General features: G+C 35.6%; 1 protein-coding gene across 1 annotated transcript; it reads right to left on the bottom strand.

Annotated features, from left to right (window-relative positions):
- Window positions 1–1,727: 1,727 nt before the first annotated feature.
- On the bottom strand, window positions 1,728–27,142 carry LOC108549385 (neuronal acetylcholine receptor subunit alpha-7; the record flags this gene model as incomplete). Its single annotated transcript, XM_017902736.1, has 2 exons — window positions 1,728–1,772; window positions 26,993–27,142. Coding segments are annotated over 2 exons (195 nt in total), but the record flags the coding sequence as incomplete, so codon positions are not given.

The following is a 27,142-nucleotide window of genomic DNA, read 5'->3' on the forward strand; positions in this document are numbered from 1 at the left end:
GAATTGCGATCCTCTTTCATCGTGTATAGCCTTTGACCGTAGCTACTTCCTTTTCAAAATTAATTAATGACGAGGACGCCATGTTAAACTAGAAAAGCGATTCTCTTCCCTTTGTCTGAAATCCCATCTGACTTTTTACATGACATTAGCCCGCTTTTTCTTTTCATTAATACGATATTTTAACATTAAATACCCTTTCTCGTTTCATTAACGATACAAATGCCAAGGCAACTTCAGAAGAAATATCCTGGCTAACGAATTTAACATTTTCTCGCAATTTTTTCCAATTTCAGCATCGAATGGCACAGCTCTGTGCGCTGAATTAATTGACGTTATTTATAATTCGAGTTAACACGAATTGCAACTTGACCCTCTTCAATTAGTATCTCGATGGTAGATGTGAGAAAAGGAATTAATTCTTTTAGAACCCTTTTAGAATTCTTCTTGAAAACCATGGATGAATAACTGCTGCAATTTTTATCATATATAAGATAAAATCCAAAAATATAAATATGTGAAATTCCAATTTCCGAAAAATGCGAGTGGCTCTAAAAAGGCACGATTTTTGGATAAAATAAAGTATTACATAAAAAGTAAGAACGTTAGGAGGTTTATCGTGCTCAAAATTAATTGTAATTGATCATCGAAATTTAAGAAAAAATTTCCTTCTATACTTTCTACGTATATTTTCGGATTTTACCATAAGTTCTTTATCTGGCACAAATTTGCTACACGGTAGCATATCCTATAGGGTTTTCTGAAGAAGAAACCACCCAGAAACAATATTAGGATGATGTTCAATGTTGACAAGACGATGCAATATATAACAATTTAAAAAAAAAAAAAAAAATATTCGAAACAGTTTCATTATTCCTTTTCTAACACACTAAAATAGCGTGAATAATTTTTGCTCTATGTTTAGTGCAGAAGGCTGTCAATAGGAATTTATTGAAGGACCAGAGTCTCTATTCTGCCACCCCCACGTGGTGAGACTCTGTAATAAGTATCGTTTACCAAAGAATAATTTTTGGGAAACGATGCTAAGTAAAGTGTTAATTTAATATCGTATTTTTGCTTCGTAGTCTGTTATATGTGAGCTCCGTTGCACTTGGTAGTCGTTGGTATTCGAATGTAATTAGCCCAGTTGACTTATTTCAACCCTCTTCTTCCTCCCCTGTACCGCACTTTTCTCGGCGATAGGGATGCGTTCTTTAAAGGGAACGTTATACCACTTGGATGGAAATGAGAATAGCAACCGTGACAGGCGAGTATTAGTTGCCGTATATTGATTTCCTGTAAGCGAACCGGTGTCGCGAAAAAGGAAAAAAGACGATGCTACCAGGAGCGCATTTTAAATTTCCCATTTTTTACCGGCAATGCCATTACCAGCACGTTCGACCCTCGTGTCAAATTGTTTTTCGTCATCGTCCACTGTAAATTCTCTTCGCGATAATAATTTGGAGACTTAATATTACCTAATTCCTATAATTTCTATCGTTTTTCCATCATCGGGAGTTAAAGATGTCGGAAAATAAATAAATTATTGCAAGAAATTTTACAGTCTGTTCTTCTTCCATTTGTATACCCTATCTCATATTAGATGAATAGATTAGAAAGAATAGAATATATTTTCTAAAACGTTTTAAGCTATACTTCAGAAAATTTACTTCAGAAAAATTTATGAAGTACTATGTAATAATTTGTAGTGGATATATTTGATCACTCACCAACTTGAGCCACGCGTTCGTCGTCAATATTTGATTCTTCTCGTCCTGAAATCAACAAAGAACATTGGATCAGTACCATTTTAATATACTTCATCGAATTTGAAAACACTTTGTCAAAGTATTAGACACATGAAATTGAATGCAAAAATAATGGATTTCTTTTTATAAATACAAATACTGGAATATTCATGGTGGCCAACATTGTTAACTTACTTCGTCTTTCACTATATTAAGTGTAATAAATTTTTTTACATTCAATTTGATGCAAAAATAATGGATTTCTTTATACTTCACCTAATACATTTTCGCATAAATGTTCAACGAATTTATTATTGGCATTAAATATTTCTAATATCTTCAGGAATATTGAATCATGTCAAATATATAATTCGCAACTATTTTACCCCAATTTCAGTTTTGCATTATTTCTCGAATATTTTGCATATTTTATGTACAAATATAAATTACCCTGAAACTACAACATTCTGTAAAAAATTGTAATTTGGCATTCTTGAAACTTCCTATTTTGCACAGTTTCGTCGTCATTTATTACATTAGAACATTTAATAACACGACTCTATTTTCAACCCTCTGTGAGAGGAAAGAACGCAAACGAATTTAATAAACGTCACATGTCGGCAACGTATTAATTATCGTGGCAATTTTCAGGGCGTGCAAGACGTACGTAAAAGAGCAGAGACAGACGTGTACAGAAAGGGAAGAGTAAGAGCGGGGAATCGTAAAATTCACACCAAAAACTAGAGAGCCAATAACCACAAATTGCTGGTGCAATCGTTCGTTTTCCGAGTGCTCTGCAGGGAACCGCACTCCACCGCAGACTCATCAGAACTTCAAAGTGATTTATAAAACGAATGCACTTCAACGATGGTGTCAACGGGCAAACCGCTTGGTAAACGATCCTGTCCAACGAATTAGTCGGTGACCAGCACTTGCCACGACATCGTCGCCTGCGTGATTTTAATTGTAAGTCAAATTTCCCACGCGTATTATACGTCTCCAATCGTTCCTTGAACGAATCATCCCGCGGATAATTTTGGAAGAAGCGAAATAAAAATAAAGACAAATATTGCGAAATTAATTACAGATATATTACACACGAAAAATTGCAAAAGAAAATCGATTAACACGCACAGGATTTCAGATAATAAGATAGATCCATGTTGCATAGAAATTTTATTGCGTGTTAAATGAAACAGAATTGGCGTAAAATTAATTTTTATGAAAATTAACTTACTTTTACGATATTTTACACAAAACCAGGAAAAAAAGATTGTCGCAATAAACCTTCCACTTGCAACAATCGATGAATCTCCACTGTAACTGGCATGTTGAATGTTGCCAACACGAGCGAATACATTTATAACATTTGTCGAAGGTATTATCAACTGCTTTACGTAAATAAGACGAAATATAAACCTATGTGCATGCAGCTTTTACAATATTTCATGGTGGGACTAAAAATGTCCCATCATGCATTACGGTGCATCAAAAAGGTGAGGCACTTTTGTGGGATTGCGAGCAGTGAAGGACTCTAGTAAAGGAATAATAAACAGTGGCATCGGTTTCTACTTAGGCGTTTAGGACGATGTCTAGAGTGCGTGTGGACAGATGGGTGACCATGTAAAAGGATGAGATACTTATTTGTAAGTCGACTACAAGCAATGAACGAAAGACTAGGAATGTGTCCAAGTGTCTAAAGTACCTGGCCCATCAAAGACGAGGTTACGTTAGATTTTAAAAAAAGATGCAAGAGCGCAGAGAAGGCAGAATATGTGTAATTGAGACGTAGCGAATAGAGGATCGTGTGTTTGAGAGCTAGAATTGAGAGAAACTTCGTGTAATATTTTAGTTACATGAACCTGTTTTGTTATTAAAAAGGATTGTTGTTAAATAAACACGCAGATCTCTGTCTGCATAGGATTAATTTGGCCAAAAATCATACACTTTTAATCCCAGCGTACCCCAAAGAGTTAATTAGACTGTGTCTATTAAGGATCAGCGTTAAACGAGTTGAACAATCGTGTAATATCGTATAATATTGTAGAGACATGGTGGTTGTTTAATAATATAAAACTATTTATTAAACATAAAATAATAATACAATGTGCGGTGACGGTAAAGACTACGAATATAGATATATATCAACTCTTACTCTTACGACTACAACTAACGACACGATTATAACTAACAACGCAATTACAACTAACAACACAATTACAACTCACTGACCCAGCTTGACCATCTCTCAAGCACTGTCTCTCAAAAAGAAGCGTCCCCTAACCATCTCTGCCTTCCTTATATATCTCCTAAAATGCCTCCCCCAACACGACCAAATATGGTCATGCTAAGGGCCTGACGCATCGCCGGGGTTTTTCCGAATGACCTGGCCCTCGAACCCTCGGCGACTTTCCAAACCAAAGTCACCTACACACGAGGTGGGCATTCTGCGATACTACAATATTCTCATAAAATTAAGCGATAGTACTAATGTTTCTGCAAAATTTAATTTCGCATCACAGCTATTTCCAAGTTGCATTATTTTCTCGATTATAATTTAAAGGTACTCGAACATAAATGCTATACTTGCGATTCCTCGCCTTGCGAACTCTCCAATTGATCACATGGCACAAAAGCATCAGGTAACAGCATGATCAGCGGAAGTGAAATAAATTCGCGAGGCGTGTCCGGGTTGAAAGCGAAAAGAAACTGGATTTGCATGTCAATGAAACGGTTGCATCACGAGGCTGTGCGGGATGCAAGAAAAGCTAGCTACCAGCGCAACAAGTATGAAACGATTTAAGTTTAACGATTCGTGACGAAAATGGTTCGCTAATCTCGCGAAACTTGGCTAGAACTCGGCGATAGGCAAGAAAGCGACGAAGAATGCAATTAGCGGACAGCCTGAGCGTTAAGTGAACTTATTATTTCATTTTTCAGCACGACGCGGTCGCGGTCAGGCCGAACAACCTTCGCCGGTATTCGCTCCGACGCAGGGTGAAATTGAAAGTTGCTCTCGAACCTGTTCAAAACGACATTAAACTGGTTTCAAGTTTCCCAACGGTCACGGACTTTAATTCAACTTTTTATTTGTAAACTTTATTGTTTTTTAAGATATTGCAGTTATCGGGCTAACGAGAACTTCAAAAAATGAATCCAGCGACACAGAAATAGAAATTGTCAAATATAAAACATAAATAAATTAAAATATAAACATAAACATAGAAATATAAATTATAAAATATAAACATAAATAATTTAAAGTACGTAAAAATCATTTCTCCTCTCAGTAATAAATAAAAGTATACTACACCGAGTATATTTAGACATTAGTTTGTAAAAATTGCATACTATACGACGTACAAAAATCAAAATGCAGTTACTCTCTTTAATATTCAAATACTATGATATTTCGAAATCCAATACTTTATGTTTTCTTAAATCATATTGGAGAGATGGGATTGCTGATGGTATGTATATATATAAAGAGACAATTCGTGTGTTTAATAATCACCTACATATTTATTTATTTATTCATTAATAATAAATTAAGAGTGTATGGGTGATTATTAAACATACGAATTGTCTCTTTACATGAACCCATATCGATTCCCAACTTAAGACTACGCTCAACTTAATAACGCAATGACAACTCAGCTTGCAACAACTAACTGCTCACAACTAAAATTGTCTACTAAGAACGGCATCAAAGAACTGTCTACTAACCACTCTTTGCCTTCTCTTATATCTTCCCCAACATGTACACGTTTTCCAAAAGCCTCCCCCAACATGACCAAATATGGTCGTACTGAGAGCCTGAAGCATCGCCGGGGTTTTTCCGACCGACCTGGCCTTCGAACACTTGGTGACTTTCTAAGCTAAAGCTACCTGTACACGAGATGGGAAATCTGCGATACTACAATATTATATTCTCTAAAATTTGCGTAATGGTAATATTGTATCGAATATCGAATTCGATAAATATATGCAGAGCTACTTTTGGTAAAGACAAAATCGATTTCTAATTAACACTAGGTTTACAGACGCTATCTGTATACCTATTTCTACGAGCACCTGTCAAGTTTACAGGTGAAGGAAACCACGTGCCTTTTCTTTTTTTAGCGATTAGTTTAATTTAAAAATAATTACAATATTAACAGACTTAATATAAGTTAACTAAATCTGTTACCATCGTATAATTGGAGCAACCCATCCGTCAAATTCACGGGTTTCGAAATATCTAGTGTTAAACAGAATTAATATCAATTATGTATACTATATTTGGATACGCGTTACACGTTGCTGGTGTCAGTGTTAAACGAAACGATGTCAAATTTTCGTGTCACAAAAATATTCTGACCCAATAAGAATTTGGTATTTTTGGTACATTTCTGAAGATTTAATAAAAATTCGATACTCCGTTTAAATAGTCTTTATAGCGAATTATTCGTCAATTATACGTCTAAGTATGTGTATATTCCTCGACCTGGCAACTGAAAGACATGTTTGGAAGAAGCAATCTGCTCAGAGACCCCAAGAGAAGTCGGTCGTTGAATGTTTAGACGTCTCCTGGATGAAGCGAATTCGTTAACGTATTGTGAACGCACGTGTGAAACACTTGTCTCGGCTTCAAAGTGAAATCGAATTAACGCTCGATTTCCACTTCAAAGTGGAATCGGATCCAAGGTCGATTTTCCGTTCGGCTCAAAGCGAAATTAGATCGATCGACGGTGCGTGAAGCTTTCCGGTCAAGAAGCACACACGCGACACAGATAAACTGCGAAATCGAAATTTTCTGCGTGCCCAGCCGATTTTAAGCTCGTCGCCTTCCCGCGGGATCCCTTCCAGGGTAGATTCCCTTAGGTTTGCAAGAAATTCTTTGCCCGAGGAAATTAAGAATAAATTATCTTCCAAGATAAAGCAAGCATCTTCTTCAACGGTGTATTTCGAATATCAGCTATTCGTAGAATAAATTGTTTAATTCCAGTTCTTGAATTCGTAACTTTTTGTAATTAACATAATTTTTATTGACAGTTCTAATGATATCTGAGTGAAAAATTGTAATTATAAGAAAAATGATAGAAGCAAGTGAAAATAATTTTCTAACTATCTGGAAAATTTGTTTCCAATTTTTGTTTATTATTATTTTCGATTATTTTATTATCCATAGATTTATTATATCATAAATAATTAACAGAGGTCGAAAATGATTGTGATCTTAAATATATTAGAAATATTGTAATAAATAAAATAAAAAAATAATTAACACATTTCACTATATTATTACTGAAATAGTTATATATATATAGAACATCAAAATATGCATATAATTAGCTATGAATATATTAGTATATCCAATTATTGACTATCCACTGTAATTAACTCCAGTTTCGACGGATGTAATAATCAAGCAAATGTAAGTTGCGTCAATATCATTAAGAGAATACGATAATTAAATATTTAAAACAAAATGATTGGAGAGCTCGAAAATTGACAGTAAAATTAATTCGTTTCGGAAAAATTGCGATATTTCAATTCCACTTGGACGAAAATAAAATATTTTCCTTCCTTTTCTCATAAATATTTTTGAATTATTATAATCACCCACAAGTAATACCCATATAGGATACTCTCAAACAAATTTAGTCAGAAAAATATGAAACACTCGTTTATATACGATGCAACCCTCTCGAAAGACGTTCTCGGACATTTTGTTTTGCAGCCTAATTAGCGCTCGTAATAAATTTCAGCGTGCGTGGAACGCTAATACGTATCCATTTTATTAGGAAAATAATTCCGTGCTTGACGCGGCCATGATTAATCGTTGTTTAATATGTTTCGTGGCGGAAGAGACCGGCGGATTATCGGAAATCAATAAGCGATCAAATTATCGAATCAATCATCGTGAAACAAACCACGCTGAAGATGTCTGCGCTAACCGAGCCGGTTATTAGATTATTAGAAGTCTTTCCACGATGTCCCCGTCTTATCCGGGGATTAACGCGACAATTTCATACAACGTTATTATTTTTGTCGCCGAGCCGAGAACACGAATTTCGTTTTTCGCGGCTAATGGCGTTTGCAATTACGAGCCACCGGCTGAGTTTACTTTACCATCTGACTGAAATGTTTTTAAAATCGAACCTTTTATAGACAATAAATATACAAGCCGTGTCGACAAAACGTTTCAACCTTTTTCGAAACAATTGCAAATATCGACTTGGATTCGTTTTACTTTTATTAAATGGTGCAGAGGGTTAATTATTTGGGGCGCGATGAATTTTTCTGGGGCTAGCGAGGGCCAAAGGAACCTTTTTTATTTTTAGGTATGCATTTTTTTGGGGTATGCAATTTTGTATTTATGGAATTTAATAATATTTGATTATTAATATTGATTGAATTATTATTACATAATTAATTTCAATATATTAATATTTATATTGAAATATTATTGATAATATTTGATTATTATATTATTAATAATTATAATATTGTCATTTATTTGTTTACCTGTATTTCAGGAGAGACTTGAAGAAGTTATTAAAATATGTGAAAATTAATTAAATATTCTGCGTCTTTGGAGGAATCTAGTTATTAGAATTTTGACGTAGGTTAATATAGAACATTCTTTTCCTCTTGTAAAAATAGATTTGAGTTTGTTAACTTATTTCATACGCTACTCTTATAGTATTTTGTAGAAAGGAATCATCTTTTATTTGATAGCACCATCCTGTCCAAGAATAGGTTTAATTGAGCTATAATATGCGACAGATAAATTTGTGCTAGACAAATTTCATTATCCAGTGCAAAGAACGTTCTCGATACTCTATCATTTCTCTACCTATCAACTAGTTTCTCTGAGAATACACACATTCCTCCCAAAATTAGCTCTTATGTCATGTGTACCCACTTGGAAGCACGGACCAGTCCACCCAGACAAACGATATTAGACGAGGCTATATAATAATTTAAATTTTCCTTCTTCGGATATTCCTCTATCCATGTGGGAAATATTCCAAAAAAGGGGAAACAAAATGGAACGCATGGAAAAAAAGGAAAACAAAAATATCCATGTGGAAACAGAAATTCCGTTGTACACATCGAGTAATCCGTAGAAATTGCAATTTTATTCACCCTGTTTTTCACGTTCGCGTTCAATGCTGAAATACGAAATACAGTATTGATTTCATGAAACTCCTGTTTGTCGAAATAATAATAACCAAGAATCGTGTCTTGGATCGTTTCTGAAATCCGCGTTTATTTATTTTTATTCTGGTTAAGTAGGAATAAATCTGTCGAATTAAATCCACGAATATTCTGTTCACATAGACTTTCGTCTAACATCCAAGAATAATACTCCGAATTAACGATAGACATTTACCCAAGGGCAGGTTTCTAAAAGCACGTTTTCTAACCACTGTACGAGCCTCGCGAAATACGAGGAACGTTTGTACAGTTTGTTTACAGGCCAGTGCTGTCACTGTTTGACGGAAACGTGTGTACAACGGGAGGTTACGACGCAGGTGTCGAAACTAATCGAAATTGTTGACAACGCCTTTGGTCACGGTCCACGCACAGACCCCTCGTAATCTACACCCCTATTCACTTCAAAGCGAACACGGACTGAAGGTCGATTCGAGCAGGTCAACCCTTCACGTCAAAATTCCCCTCTCCGATGGGGTGGGACATTACACTTGGGACGCATCAAATTTTTTTTTTCTATTCTCTTCTATTTTTTTTTCCATACATTGAAAATGCCCACTCGAAATGAACGGAATTTCAGAGTTGAAACACGCAATGTTTCGAATTCCATCGAATGTTTCGGACGAACTAATAGGAGATGATAGAAAATAACAAGGAAAATCTGTTTCCTTTTATCTACGATTTTTCTGATTTTATTCCATGGAATTAAATATATTTTGTTATAATTTGAGATCAACAGTGTAACGATTTGGGCGGTTATGGATTATTAAAGGTAATCGGATTAATTTTGCATAGACATGAAACATGACATATGCGATAACACAATTTTTGTGTAAATTGGAAAGTAAATGAGAGAATAATGAAAAACTCTGAGAAATGATGACAATTTTAATTTTTATTTTAGTTTCAGCCTAAATTTAAGGTGTAATTCTTCGTTTAATATTTTTTAAAAATATGGAGAACGTCATTGAAGATCCATCCTTTTCTTGAAATCTTCTTTATTATATATATGCAACAGACTAGGAATAGCAGCAAATTAGATAAAAATTTATTTTCGTATAAAACTGGAATAATTCTATGATCAAGCTTATAATCTATAATGATAAGAGTATTTGCATGACGTCCTTTCAGTCATATAATACGTCACACCAGTAAGACAGCAAAAATACATGTACAGTGTGATAAGTGAAAAAGAATGACATTGGTATGACGGAGCGATAGTAGTCAATAATAAGAATGATAAATGGGCCAACCACTGAAGTTTTATCAACTCGGAATACACGTTTATAGATATACATAAGTGTAAACTGCATAACATTTACAAATCTCATTCAAATATTTAAAGCCACTTGTTCATAAATATAAATCGATATTCGCCGTCCGACATAAATCACGTTGCACCACTTCCAGACGATATTGCCTAAGAACATTATCACGTTAGCTTCGTATACCAATTCTGGCATTAAAGCACAGATACACTTTGCAAACGATAATTGCGTTGGGATTTTGAAGTAATTCCACGTAGTTCTTCGTTTGCTGAAACCATTAATTCAGTCGAAAAGTATTTTACCTAAACCTATATCCATCAAGTAGAATATACAGTTACTATCATATACTATAAATGAATTGTACAACAGAAGAATAATTTCGAGGGGACCTGAATTTTTGGTTTCACTACATTCATTTTGACAGAACTTTTTCGTGTCTTCTTATTATAAAAGTATTTCATTCTGTAATATTTAATTTTCCAATATTATTATTATTATTTTATTTATAAACGGACCGTAGTCCATTTACATAAAATTTCACATATGAAAGAAAAGCAAACAAATTTTACATAATATAACACCGAAGGGACGTACTTATAAACGCTTTGTTCAGGAGGAATAGCTTTAATCGATAATCATCCGTAATTGTCTTTATGATAATATAAACAAAAATTCGTAAGATATCTGGCAAAAGTTGCATTACAGTATGACGTATATGCACAGTATGAATAATTGTAATATTTCTCTACGATTATTTCCCATCGCGAACAGGAGCAATAAATACCAGTAACCCTGTATAACCACACAAGCCCAAAATACAATGAACCAACAAATTCGTTTCTAAACGAATCACGCGGTCGCAGACATAAATTCGCCTAACATTCCATTAAAAGGAAAAAAGGAAAGAGAAAAAATCCATTTAAAAAACGTTTCCAATCACTACACCATAACGTGTATCACTCGACAGGGTAAAAATTCAATTTGAAACGATTTCAGGGACGTTCGTACGTGCAATTGAAGAAGTAATCGTGTCCAAGGATAAAAATAGAAGGAGACTTGGCAAATTGCGAGATTTGGTCGAAAAATCTCGGCAAATTAACTCCGCGGGAAATTAGATAGAAGACGGAGGGGCCATCGCGGTATAACGAAAGCATGTTTCAAACGAGAACCACCCCCGACCCTCGCGATGATTAATTTCCGCGCGGCACGACATAAAAGACGAGGGAAAAACATTCGCTGTGATACGACTCGTCGTATTCGCATTTATGCACGCGCGGCAACCGCTTTGAAGAGTTGCGAAGAGTTTCGAACAATTTCGCTCTTTTTCCACGGGCGATGAGTCGCGTGCGGTTCACAGGGGATGAAAATTGCCGGTACGCGAAAATGAGAGGAGAACCGCGTTTGCGGGTGCAAAGGGGGTGAGAAGGATCTGAAAAGGAGTGAACGATCACACTGAATCGGTTATTGTATGCTCGAATGGAGGACTAAGAGTGACTAGGGTGTTGCATCTGTTTATGATCGTGTCGTTGATATTCTGGGGTTATTTAAGTATTCTAGTAATTCTGGTAACTCTATTTTTGGATATATTTATCATTGCACGCTTGCTATTATTTTTATCCAAATATAGGAAAATATAAATAATTCAATTTTGGAAATTTAATTTGAAGGTAATGGAATTTTTCAAGATTTATTTTGATTGTCTGTTCATGGGGATTTATAAAGGGTGTTATTCTACAATATATTATCACGAATTTGACAAGAAAGGAATACATGTAGGAAATATACGAAGATTGTTTTGAAGAATCAAACAAGGTACATGGAGCATGGAACATTTTGGTATGCAGTGTGTACTCGTTTGGCTGAATGCACCGGCCACGAGCCAACCAGTAGTCCGACTCGAGGTTTAGTCAGACGCGAAGAAAAAGGGTAGAACGGAAGCCGGAAACTGCGGAAGTTTATAAGCGAACGTCGTTTGCGACACCATCTTTGCGTGAAAAATTACGACCTTTGGTTTCCTTCCTCGTGGGAAATAAATTTCCAGACTTTTAGTCTTGTAAACCATCACGCTAACCGATTTAATAATTAATTCCTCTTCGTAATTAATTTTAAATTTAATTTACTGTAAATTTAATATATTGTAAATTTAAAACCACACTGGTAATTATGTATACCTTGCATTTTTAGAAACGAAGTGATTTAATGTACAATAATGCCGACACCGCTGTTAAATTAAATATCCAAAGTAATTCGTTATATCAGGTTCTATAATAGAATGTAATCGGTGTTGCCGTCATATTAATCTTAATTTCGAACAAAGAAATATTTAACAAAATAATATTTGGAAATTTAAAAATTGCATGCAGACAAAATTGAAAAGTTAACTACAACTTTTACACGTTATTAAACTTCATTGACACGCTAACGGATTCGTAGAAATAAGGGACAATTTCCAGTGATGAAGCTCGAGAAGAGTTGTTGTCCTGTGAAAAGTTTGAAGAGATGGACGATAAAAGGAATAGAGTCTATTTTTTCCAAGGAAGTTATAGAAGTCATACAAATTCAAGGGAAACGTACAAATGATCTCAGATGTTGCAACAACTGCAATATTACGCAGAACTTTCTTACGTAAATTATAATTCACTTTATAAAGGACGTCGTTAAAGTATAATATTCATGAAAGCATAAACGAACCCTTTCTTTCTGCCTGACAAAGACAGTTTTCATCTACTCTTTCCGTGTTACAACTTGGACAAAGAAAAATCATCATGTGGCAAAATATGAAACAAAAGTTTGCAACATTGATATTTGTCTTCCAAATAATTGTGCATATATAAAATTAATAATGCACAATTTTGAGGGTAAAAATTTCAAGAAATATTCATTTTCGTAATTATTCTTTATAATTATGGTGTAAATAGGAACAAACGAATTTGAGTAAAAATTGGACATGAAAAAAGAAAGAAAATTATACTTCTGTTTCATAAGAATATATTATAAAAGTTGTCGAATAAGCACAATGCTGATGCTGCATTTTTGTCTCTTCAGCGTTTCGACGTAATGGCACTGCTTATCAGTTGATTCCCAATGTCTCTAGTTTCTCTGTCATTTCAGTAATTAGATAAACCTTCTCTCCCAAAGCAACTTATCTCTAAATTAAGGCAAATATATAACTAGAAATTCTATTCGAAATATTTGACAAGATTTCTGTTACTTTCTCAAGTGTAAAATAAATTCTAGTATATCTAGGTTGAATTTACATCGATACAGATAACGAAGACCTATTTCACTTCCAGCAGGAGCTTATTCTCCTGGGTAATTATCAGTCACCACAAAAATCCAAACATCGATACGATAGAAAAATAAATATCCCCATTTCGGAATGTCGCGTTTCCAAAGATTCTTCTTATTTCAGAAACTAATCGACCCACAGAAATATTTCAAGGAAGCTCAGACATCGATACGAGAAGAGGATTTTCCATTTCAGAAAATAAGCAGCCCACAAACAGATTTGAAGAAAATTCAAGTATAGAAAGCAGCAAAAATTCGCCTGTTTCATAGAGTAAATATGCTGCCAAAATATTGGAGAAAATATTAATACAAGAACTTTAACCATTTGGCGAAGTAAACGCGCCACAAAAATATTGGAAGGAATCACTAACACGGAAAAAAAGAAAATTCCCATTTCAGAAATGAGCGTTTCGCAAAAATGATTCCTTTTATCTCCCGGCTGACGAGGAGAGGAGCGAACACGACAGCGCGAACGAGATGTCATCGGAAATTAATGTACCAGCTTTCCCGCAGTGACAAGGCGAAGCGTTATTTCGTGATTTCCCATTGAAGTGCCGAGACACGGTAATTCGGCGAAGTGGTGAAACGCGTAGGCGATTCGAGACGGCAGAGCGGATATCCAGCGATTAGTGTCGGTCGAAAAATGGCGTTCGCGACGCGACTGAAAATAATCAACGGCCAAAAATATATCGTTCGGCTCACGGAAGCGAAAATATGAAGCGCGTTCCGGTTGGATAAATAAAAAATGCGGTAGCTGCCGGGCTGTTCGCGATTTTCGTCGGGACGATCGTTCAGGAAGCGCGACGGGGCGAAAGGGGTGGACAGAGGGGGTGGAAAAACTCGAAGCAGCTTGGGTAACGCGACTTAAGGAAACGAGGAGGAAAAGGGAGGCTACGCTGAGTAATGGGACGTGTTTTGCTCTACTTAGAAATATCTCTTGCTTTAATGCACGAAACTGCTCGGAACATCCTGTTTCTACGCGTCAGACGACAGATTGAATAAGTGCGCAAGAAAGATGACAGCAAGCGTCAAATAATGGGCCACTTTGTATTAAGCGTTCACGAGCTGAAAATGGACTGAGGACGGGCGATAATTGAATTCAACGAATCTCGTCATCTGGCCAGGTGGATCTCTGTTTTTGGGGGTGGAATTAGGGAGATGAACGTGTGTCCATTTTCCGAGTATCTGATTCGATAATTAACTTACTGGGCTATTTAATTATTAATTTTTGGTGAACCGGTGCTTGTCCATTTAATTCGTGATTAAATTATGAAAACTTGTTAAGAGGTTACTCGAATTTTGCGGATGATATAAATAGGAAAAATTTATTTATTTATTGAAACTTGGGGGCAAAGCCCTTTTTAGTAAAGTGAAATAAAATATGCACATACCAAATACGAAAAGCTATACAGCAGACAATAAAAGGTACAACACTGTACACCAAGTTACATAGGAAAAATAAATTTAAGTAGAAATTAATTGGTTGCAGTAGTATAAGCATGTAAAAAGTGCGCCCTGCTACTGGTGTACCGTTATGACTAAACTTTGGTATCAAAATGCGAAGAAATAAATAAGTTTCACTGCAAATTATTTTCGAAATTATTAATGATAGATATCTAGAAGTTTCAGCTTCGTATAAAATTAATTCTCCGCCAGCTCATAAATCATATCGGTGCTGTCGTACCACTACATATTCCAGGTAATTTTATTTTATGTCGGGGAGGGGTGCGTCATGTAACTTGCTTACTCCAAATAATTATCGAAGTATTTCATTCTACAGAGGAATCTTTCACAGGAGATTCACGCGATATTTTTTTGGAACAAAATGCGAGGGGAAAGTATTAAGCTCTATTTATCCTGAATACGACGAGAAAGTATTCCTATCATTCACATCGGTTAATAAATAATATTTGGAATAAGTCGAAACGATTTCGTAATTTTCGAGGGCTTAGTTTCCATTTTTTTAATTTTTTAATTCATAACTATTTTAATTTCGCATATTTCTCGATACCTTTCTTGTGTACTACGTTTCATCTAAATATGGAATTATATATTATCCAATTTAAATATTAAATACCATTAAATCACCATCCAGCTTTCGTACAAATAAATTTATAATCCGACCTATACGATACCGTCTTATAGGATATACATACGCAAGATATATAATATATCTGTTACAAGAACTAAATATAAAATTTTTCAATATTTCTTTCTCTTTTTCAACCACATGAATCTTGTAAAGATCGAATTAATATTTTACTGTGATAATAATTTAAAGAAAATAACATAAATATATGAACAGCACCGATACCAAAATACCCTGTCAAGATGGCTATTCTATCCCGTAGGAACCCCTTTGATAAATACTTCATCCTAAGTGGCCGGCCTTAATTACTTCTCATTAAAGAATCCTAGTGTAATAAATAATTCTAACTTACCGAAGAGCGAAATTCGTTGCCACACTGGTGGCTCGCCAGGCAAAATCGAATTCGCCTCGCCTCGCCTGGCGCATTCGGGAAATAGGTGAAAAGCCATTTTATTGCGAGGTAAATTACAATTTCTGCGAGTACCGCCTCATTAATGCTGCCGGCTCAGACGTCGAAGTTTCCGGATTAAAATCGCGTTTGGCGCAGGAACCGGGGAAATTAATCAGAAACTTAAAAGAAAGGAAGAAGGGGCGGACAAAGGGCGGGCGGGCGGAGAAAATGGCAGCGAAGGCAGCGAAACAGGAAAATAAGGTCGCGTGGAGGCGAAATTTCACTGATCAGTGCCTTTATTCCGACCCGTGTACAACTTGGCAACGTGAAATGGCGAAGGCCGAGTAATATGATGAGCTCGCTTTACCATTTTATAATTGCGACGCTGATGAAAAAGCTTCTCGTCACTTTGCGCCGCTGTGGACGCGCCTTTGATACGTAGCTGCGCGAACGGGAGCAGACGAGGAAAGCTAAGGGAAACTGAAAATCGGCAGGAGGCCGCGATAGATTGCGAAGAGCTGACAGCACGCCATCGGAGAACCAGAGAGTGGAAATGGCGTCGCGCAATTTCCATTATGCCGACCATAAATACGGAGTTCACGGTCAAACGACATTGGCGCCGAAACGAGATTTACCGTTTTCATTTATCGAACATCGTGTCTCGCGGCTGGGTTGAATTTACACTGCTCGTCATCCATTCGGGCATTCATCATTGTTCTTTCACGAAAGCGCCATTTTTATTGCACACGCTTTCGGGGTAGGTTTATGACAGAGTTGAAGCCTTTAGAATGAGATGACAACGTGTGGAACAAAACTTATATCTCCATGTGAGAAATAATAATTTTTTAATTTGACAGTTCAATGGATACTGGAATTTTCCTTGGCTACTTAGAGAATTTTTATTAGAGTGTTTCGCCATTGAGGATGTGGTTCAATTTTTCTATAGCTTTTAGAGCTTGGAATTTTACTAGGATTGGAGCCTTGCGAATGAGACAACGTGAGGAATAATACTTACATCTTCGTATGAGAAATAATAATTTTCTAATGTGGCAGTTCAATGCCAATCTATTGGAATATCTAAGTTTTCTTTGGCTGCTACTTACAGGCTTATAGAATTTTTATTAGAGTGTTTTGTCATTGATGGTGTAGTTGAATTTTTCCATAGCTTTTCGGGTTTGGAATTTTACTAGGATTGAAGCCTTGCGAATGAGAGAAGGACTGAGGAACAATACTTGTACCTTCATATGAGAAATAATAATTTTTTAATTTGGCAGTTCAATGAATATCTAAGTTTTCTTTGGCTGCTACTTATAAACTTATAGAATTTTTATTAGTGTTTTGTCATTGACGATGTAGTTGAATTTTTCTATAGCTTTTAGAGTTTGGAATTTTACTAGGATTGAAGCTTTGCGAATGAGACGACGTGAGGAATAATACTTACATCTTCATATGAGAAATAATAAATTTTTAATTTGACAGTTCAATAGATATCTGAATTTTCTTCCACTGCTACTTATAGACTTATAGATTTCTTACTAATGTATTTCGTCATCGAGGATGTGATTGAATTTTTCTAAAGCTTTTAAGGTTTGGAATTTTGCTTAAAAATATTCCAGCGAGGTTGGAGAAATATATTTTATAATACTCGCGATTAGTATTCTATCGCTATTTCCTATCGTGAGTGATATTTTCACTGGGCACTTTGAGGTTAGAATCGATAATATTTTAAATAGAAATCTGATGTGAGAGTTATTAACCGTGTAACTGAGAAGTATGATGAATATTTAAGTCCTCTTTGGCGTACACTCACAGTTGGTAACAATGGCGCATCATAATCGTAGTTATAGAACAATCACAGTATGTGGATCACAGACTCCGGACTTAGACGAAGCTTTGATGGACCATTAATCGAATCAACGTCTACCTGACCTGGCTGATGGATAGATGAACCTTGGAAACCCTGATGGTGTAAATCACAAACAGTCAAAAGTCTCAGCCATTGAACACGACACGTTTCCTATATATAAGTTCCGGAAGACGACGCTCCTAGTGAAGATTCTCTTAATACAGGTAACAGAAAGGGAAATTTTGGAAAGACTAAAAACTTCCACGCTCTGAATCGAAAAACTTTCGTCGTCCAGAACCAAGAACTTTCACACTGTGCAGTATGGTTTCTTGCAATCTGAACCAAACAACTTTGCACTCTGTAGAACCTTTGAAAAGCTGCAACTTGCCTAAAAACTGACAATCTTTTTAATTCGCTGCTACCGGAATGTGTTATCTTTGATTAATAATTCGTATTTACTCCACGAAATTTAGAAGTTACAACAGATTCGAAGTATGTAAATCAATTACTAAGAATAATAAGGATATCCAGCGAGCTAAGAGTATCTTTGATCTTCATTTGCTACATAGGTCAGAAGTCATTGCACAAGTTTAGACTACGAAATCGAAAGTGATTGCACCAACGAACGGTACTTTACAAGGTAATTACTAGAGTTGGATCTAATAACAGATAATGTGAGTTACTTAACACTCGAATCGCACTTATCTCAGCTCGTCACCTTGTCGATTCTACAGGATTCTACAGTAATTGTTGAATGACGGTAACGGATCACTCGAGAGAAATTCTAGGAGGTGTCAAAGCATAATCGATTGGAAGTTATCAGGAATATTTCTGCAGATGTATAATTAAGTGAACTAGGTAATCCATTCCTAAATTTCTACGTTTTATTCGACATGGAAAGTTCACTATTGTTGGCAGAGAATTGAAAAAGTATATTCTGCTGGATTTTAACACGTGGCACCAAACATGCAGCGCGTAATCCCGTGCTGACCACACAGGGTCGCCATCTTGCACTACAATAGTAACGCAGGAATTTACCCAGTCTGCTTCACTTCAGGATACATGCATATAAAGGTTCGTGTATTAACAGAACACGAATGGAAATTCTGTGTACGAGTTACACTAGCCTGCTCACGATCACATGCCATCTGTTTTGGTCACGAATTCGACTGGGTTTCCGGCAAGCACGTACAGTTTGCCTGGCTGGGTCCAATTGTGCCTCGAAATATCCAATTAAAACGCTTCCGGACTGGTAGTATAGCGGAAGTATGAATAGAACCGCCGGTTCTACGATTTCGCTTCGTTCATTCTTCACGAAAGACTGATATGTAGTACCTATCACCCTGCTGTCTCGAGTAAATCGGTGACGGATATTGCAATATTGTAATAAGGTACGAATTAAAAGCCTAATCGCTGTCAATAACTTTGTTTTAAAATACTGCCAACACGAATATCAAGTAAAACAGGAAAAATAGTGAAAATTAAAGACCTATACCCTAATTTTAAGATTACCGTGAAGTATAACAAGATTTCCATTGTAATACATCGGTAATTAAAGTGTAAGAAGTTCCACTACGATATTGATTCATTTTCTGATATTTATGACAGCCCCGATACGATTTGCCATTTAACTCACTAGCACCAACACTTTCACGTACGAGTGTATTTTCAACCCTTATCTTCGAGCCCCTGTTTTCACTCCTTCGACGGTACATAAACGCGAACTTTTTCAACCTCCGCAAAAATTACCAACTAACGTTCTTCCCCTTTCAAAATTGCTGCATCGAATTCCCTGACCACGTATGCGCGATCGATATATTTCACGTTCGATTTAACCCAATATCGCGAACAATAATACGTTCCCTCTGTGCTCGGGGTAAACGTCCTCGCGGCAGAGGGGAAAAAATCGAATTTCTTTTCGCGATAGTGAGGGAAAGGGGTTGGAGAAAATAAAAATATTCCGCGGAATAAATCGAGCTCGCGTTTCAAAGGGGCAGTCCAGTTTCCAGGAAAAATTTACGGATCCACGGTTGGGTCGGCTCTGTGACCAAAGGGCCAAGGATTCACGGAGTAACAACGGTTAAAAATTTAATATCAACGTTACACAGTGGATCAGGTCACGGGATAAATTGATCTCGGTGAATTTTAATAGGAGCCTTACATAGAGAGAATATTCAGCTTTGTACGTGATCTCGCGCCGCCATTTTGCACGCCTCTTATTAAGACCGCGCTCTAGATCGATAAGCGATTAATGCCCGTGGCCTTTGCATTTTTGTATCACATATGGTAAACTACTCGTCACCCAAAATATGCTTTTGACACCGAAGATTGATGCAACGTCATAGATAAAGCCCTCTGTCTGTGAGATTGAACCCTTCTTTAATCGGTTTTCTATGACCTGGTCCATTAAAGGCTGCAATGTGTTCATCTTCCAGATGAAGAATCGTGAGAATTTTGTCAGTTACTGTAGCTTCTCTAGCCTCGTCACTGTCTTTCCTAGCATTTGTGAGGTATTATCCAAGAACAGGATGACAGCTACTAGACCTAACTCGGCTGAACGAGAATTTGGTAAACAGCATGGAGCTTTCCTGATTTTTGAATGATCAGACCTAGTTGTCAATGTACAGTACATACTTCTTCCCATCCTCAGAAAATTTATAAACAAATTTATGACAATCTTTTAAACTACTGAGAGAGTTAGACAGTGAATCCAAGTAAGTCTTATAATGTCTTATGTCCTACGATGCCCAATTACGTCATTAATGACATTAATCACGTGTGTCAACATCTCTGTAGCTATCAGTTACCCTTCTATCTCAACCAATATCCCATCAGATCACGACGAGTGATTTTGCATGACAATTTGATGTCAGGATTTTGGACGATTTTCACGATCGTCCCGTACGTGCTCGGGAATTCCCACCAATATAAGCGGTTGTTTGCCAGTGCGCAATAATTACGTTTCACGTATTTACATACCGAGTAAGTCTTATATCGGAATTTCCCAGCGCCGCGAGCGCTTTGTTCCACGTGAAATTGTATGGACCGGAAAATATTTGCTTGTCGAGTGTAATTACGCTTCATATGCCCGCGCCTGGCATTGAGACATTAGTGGGATTGAGCATTACAAAGAGGGAGAGAGAGAGAGAGGAAGGATACATACAGCGAAATATATTACTGTTTACAGTATTTCCCATAGGGAAGGGCGTAATATTTTGGCACAAGTGAATCCATTGACGATTACTGTACGTTTCCGAAGTGAACTTCAGTTTAGGATTGGTGAAAGACGTTTGATAAGCTGTCAGAATATTTTAAATTCAGATATTGTAGAGAATTATTGACTCAGAAATTTCTACGAAAAAATTTCAAAAATTGGAAACGTTCCTGAGACAAAGCATTACTATTTAACACTAGAACTACTGATCTTTAATAGGTACCTAACTATAACGTGTACAGATTATAGTAATTTCAGCGATACGATGAATATAAGTGAATATATCGATTACAGTTCTTTCTTAATACGAGTCGATACCAATTTTATTCTTAAAGCAGGTGTATGTGTTCGGTGATTGCGAAAAGGAAAATTCTAGGACCAGTCATTTTGACTGGGTTGGTAGTTCTAGTGTTAAACAATTTTCGTGTATTTTAATTGTAGGAATAGTAATCTCAAATAGACTAAATAAACCTTGGAAGACACCCTTTTTCATAAACGTTCTCAGTGGTGAAATAATTGTCTCTGAGACCGGTGGAGTTTCAGTTTTAACAATTTATATAATTTCAATCGTATATTCCAACTCGTGAATGTAACATCGGTAAATTATGATCCAAAAGAAAAATGATGAATTATTGGAATATTTATCCGTTTGTGAGCAGTACACTGTGGTGAATTCATCGAATATCAATACGTACAGAGTTTATTTCAATGTTTACTCATAAATATGAAAGGAAAGGAAGAAGTAACTATCTGCTATCAAACACAGTAAGTGTACAGAGGGATAACAGGGAATTTCGAAGCCGCGAATATTATGACATGTTTCGTAGAAATTGTTGATAAAGAATTTTTAATAAAAACGGTTGCTTCTCGGAAGTTCCGCGATAAAATTTTTCCACCACTCGAGCTCGAACGTTTCTGTATCAGTTCCACCTTATTTATAACCAAAGTATGAACGATGTTTAAAAACGTTCAGTGTGCCCATTCTCGCAGCATACTTCCTCTGTTTACCCCTCTGTTTACGTCATTTCTGAAATTAATAATAGCTACCCTATTTTGTAATCCGTATTTTCCCTAAAATAAGTTTCATCTACAAAATACATCATTTGCAGAAAGTTCAGCCCTTTGTAATACAATTTATTCATTAGCCAGGCACAGGAGGATATATAGTACTCGAAATTCATTAAAATCAGCGTCATATTTTACCCCTATCATTGCTTAATAAAATAAAAGCATCAGGAACGTTATACTTCTCTAGCTACCAAAATTCTAAGTACATAAAATCCCCACAAAATTCGTAATAAAAATAAAATAAAGGTTATTTCCAACCTCATTATCATATTAGTTCCGTATCAAAAATCTAAGACAGCCTGGCGCTGTTCCGAGTTTAGCTGTTTAGGGTGTATACCGAAAATCTGCAGATTAGCGAAAAGAAGTTGAGATTAGCCAATGTCTATGAAGATAGCCAAGTGTATAAGAGATCGATAGTGTTATCTTTATCCAGTCTGCCTAACATTTCTACCTTTAAAAATCGAAATTGTTTAATATGTATAAATAACCTGATTTTTAAACGGACCTTAAGATTGCTTAGGTTTTTGACGGACTCGACAGTGAATATTTGGAAAAATTTCAGATATTTTCTGCAGATGTGTCAACTGTTAAAGATGAGCTTGCTATGTGTGAGCTTTACGATACTTGGTCTGAGCAATAAATCCTCCTAACATAAGGAATTCTCTGAATAAGAGATAGAGGAGAATAGGACTCAAAGGTACTGAAAGATAGTCAGAAGGTCTTTAGCATTCACCGAGATTATCAAATTAACCCTTAACGTCTTATATTAACCCTGACACACGTAAATAATACCGACTAACTTCAACGAATAAATTTCTATCATAGGATCAGATCATAACACAAGAAATTAAAATGTCAAAGAATAACACGAGAAATGATAGAAGAAAAATCCCTATAAGTTACAGAGAACGTGATAAACTAACGTATTAAGGCTACAAATACCCCATAATACTCGCGAACGTCTGATGCAAAGAACAAGGGAGCAATCCTGCAAGCAGCTTTTAAAACTGCAATGGGAATGCTTCGAAAGCGACGATTACGCTTCTTCGTGGCAAATTTTCCGCACTTCGTGCAAACGTTTCCGATTATCAGCGCGCGCCTTATTCGCTGGTGTTTCGCGAGATGGCGGCCGAATGGTGGGCTGCATAAAGTAAATGACCGTGGCAAGGGTAGCCAAGATGGAGAACGTAATGCAATCTGCGTCGTTCGCTGAGCACGGTGCCTCAACCGTTAGCCACGGTCTCATTTAGATAAGACCGATATTTTGACGCGCAAAAACTCGCGCAGCTAATCTCGGATCTTCTTATCTTCGAAATTCACGCAAAGATTGTGGACGGCCGCTTTGTAGGATGCGCCAGGCCGCGGAAATTGCGCCACGACTTTCGCAATCTTCCCCTCAGGTAATCTCCGGAAGCATTATGCGGCCATTGACACTGCATATTTGATACCTCGTTATTGGGCCCTTGTACTCGGCCTGCTCTCACCTCGTCTTACTCCACGTAATACCATCGTCTAGTGTTCAATCGGGTAAATTCGTGCAAATGAATGGGGCCATTTTGTATTTTCTCCCGAGAGAAAATTGCGGACGTGATAGGGGCATGGAAAGAGATTGCAGAGGTTCGAAGCGTTTGCGAAAGTTTTAGCAACAAGAAGTTCGTAATTGAAAATTTTTACTGAGAATTTTGGGTAATGTTCTTTGGTCAGATTCGACGAAAAAGTTTGCACATTGCGAATTTCCTACTGGGGGAATGGGGGGCATTGACGAGGTACAAGTTGTGAAATAAAAGAATGCTTCGCGAATTTTTGTATACTTTTTATCTTCTGAGATATATAGATTAAAATTCAAATTAATTCAAAATTGACTGTACACGAGATATTTTTAATTTTATAAAATACTTATAAAATACCTGGTTATGTGATTAATAATAAAATGTGTGGTCATAATATAATATATCAAGATACCGTAAAATAGTAAAATATCTTGCAGGAATAAAATATTCTTTTACCTAATGATTGTAATAAATAAATGAAATTTACCGTTCCCTTTCTTCCTTCTTCTTTTATGCAAAGAAAAAGATCCTGGTTAATATCTACAGCGAACAGGATGCAATTTTTTACAAAAGTCAAACGTTTACTAACGTCGAGATTCTGAAAGATGGATGGCAGTATGCATTTAGGATGAAGGTCGACTAAGAGTGATTTATAAGAAATGAAAGAAGAGAAAGAAGGAGAAACAAGACGAACTTGGCCGTATGCATCATACCCGCCCATTTAAACTTTATTGCCAGCTGAATTGATGACGCAAAGAAAACAAAGAAAGTTAACATAAAAGTAATTTTTTATTTTACGTTATCCTCTTTCCATAAATTACTTGACAATCGCCCTAGCTATGAAGATGATTCATTATCCGAAATCAAAAACCTGTTTCCACGTATAAAATGACATGAAATTTGTAAAAATTTCTAATAAGACTACTCCAACCACTCTTCGTTCATCCTAATCGTATCTCCGAATGACCGAATGACTATCATTTACTACATAACGATCACATCTGTTAGCATAATCACGGAGTCGGTACACAAGTATTCTAAGCTCGTTAATTCCAAACACGAACGATATACTTAAAAAAAGTTCCCTCACTGGCGAGAATAAACTTTTATCACTTTTTCGAGCCATTATTTGCTGGAATGTCGGTGTTATTTCATTGTGGCTATTCCGTAGCGTGGTTGGTATTTGCATGCACGTGGAGAGAACGCGAAGAGCGAATAAGCGAGCAATGAATGCGCGAAGAAAGAAATCGGATCGAACGGTAACAGACGGCATTCATATACGATTCAGGTAACTTCTCATATATGGCGAAAGAAAGAAGAGGGTCATAATGGAAATCTTTCATAGGGAAGTTTCATCGATTGGAATATGCGCGGCATACACATACGTATAGCTTGCACGCATACGTGAACCGGTAACCATTGTGCAGTTTGCCGCCAATGGAAGCGAAAATGCTTCCGACGTAAATCCTCTCTAATGCGATTTCCTTAAGAAAGGGAGAAAACCTTGCGAAATATGCCCGAATGGTAATTCCCTTAATGTAAATGCGATTACACGCGGATCAAATTAGAAGAACCCAGTATACCAGATCGTTTCAGCTGTGATGGATTCGAATCGATTCGACTATTAAGGCTGATATTTGAACTGAAAGTAACGTGATCGATTGCTTGAGGTATTTGAATCTGAAGACGCTGCAAAAGTGAACCGTGGTTTCTGAATAAATTCATATTTTTAACTTCTTTTTACAGTTTTTCAGAACATTGGGTTGGTTAATAACTAGTATTACACTTTTTTAAATAGATAATGCTCTTTTGATTTTGAATACAAAGCCTATGTCTCAAATTTATTAAAGATGTTGTGTAATACTAATACTTATTCATTCTATACTTTATATATAAAACATCTAATATAATATCTAATATGTATAGGACAAATATCTAATACAATCTACTATAAAATAGTAGTCCTTTTATTGAATAATGCATTTATTATATTCTAAATCTAATAATACTATCTAATAATACTAAATGTAACCTATTAATTGTATGCTGCAAGTATTATTGAATATAATAAATGCAACATATAATTAATTGGTTACATTTAGTATTAATAGATAGTATTACTAGATTTAGAATATAATATATGCATTATTCGATAAAAAGACTACTGTTTTATATTAAAAATAACAGTATTACCTTTTGGCCAACTCAATACATGTTTTAATTTAATTGTTATTCAAGTTCTAACTGAAAGAATGGAATGAATAAGTATTTTTACCTATTGAAGTAAATTCTAAATAAGTGATACGTAGCATTATATTCTAATATTGATGGTACGTTGAAAGGAATATTTCTTTATCAACAGAACTAGTTGTTCAAAATATATAGTTGCTTTTGGTAAAATTAATATTAACCTTTCGCAAGACAGAAATGTAATTATATTTAACAATTCATTCTCATCGTACTACTTTAATTACTATTATCTGTGTATAATGTATTTAGTTACACATTGCACTTCTAGTATTAAAACAAATTGGATTACATTATAGAATAAAAACTGCACACTATGATAATCATTTCTTGTTGCAGCATGTGTCATAATAAACTTGAAAATTAAACTAGTTTTAGACAGAAAATGTTCCAAGCAAATAATACTAATAATTCTTCTTCATTTGAATATTCTTACCTATAACAAGATTTATGCTCAGAGAGATAATAAACTGTAAGAAACAGCATTGACTTCTAAATACTAACTAATTTAGTTAAACTAAAGGAATCTTAATTTTAAAATGAAAAGTGAACATGCAAAAAACTAATTCCTTAAAAATTATTTATTATGAATAACCTATTAATTGATGAATTTAATTATTTATATATAGCTTAAAAATAATTACAAACATATATACAATTAAATGATTTAATAAAAATGCAATTGGCATAAAATAAGTAAAAAATGATAACATTATAAACTCATATCCAAAACAGAGACCATTTTGTCCAATTTCAGGACAACACATTTAGAGCATTTATCAATTAAAAATTTTAAGAACAAAAATTTAGAAATTAGAAATTTAAAATATTAATAAATTTCCAATATTTTAATACATTAATACATTTACAATGCATTAATTTTTATTACGCAATATTAATTTTTATTGCGCAATATTAATTTTTATTACGCAATATTAATTTTTATTACGCAATTATTAATTTTTATGACGCAATAATTTTTTTCTGCGCATAGGTTTTCTGCGCATCATTTTTTACAACGCAAATCGCTGAAGTCAGCAACGAATGATAAACGATGTTACAAATATCAGGCAGACAACTTACCACGTCTATGATCTGCTGCAACGTGATGCCAAATCTCACTTGAAGAGGCTCGCTTTCGTTGGCAACGGGTCGCTCCAAAGTGTTGTAGGACGACAGCAGTTCGTTCAACAAACGTTTCTCGTGAGGTCCACACAGGCTCTCTGTAATAAA

This window comes from Eufriesea mexicana, unplaced genomic scaffold (genome assembly GCF_001483705.2).
Source record: "Eufriesea mexicana isolate 0111107269 unplaced genomic scaffold, ASM148370v2 scaffold1928, whole genome shotgun sequence".
Classification (NCBI taxonomy): Eukaryota; Metazoa; Arthropoda; class Insecta; order Hymenoptera; family Apidae; genus Eufriesea; species Eufriesea mexicana.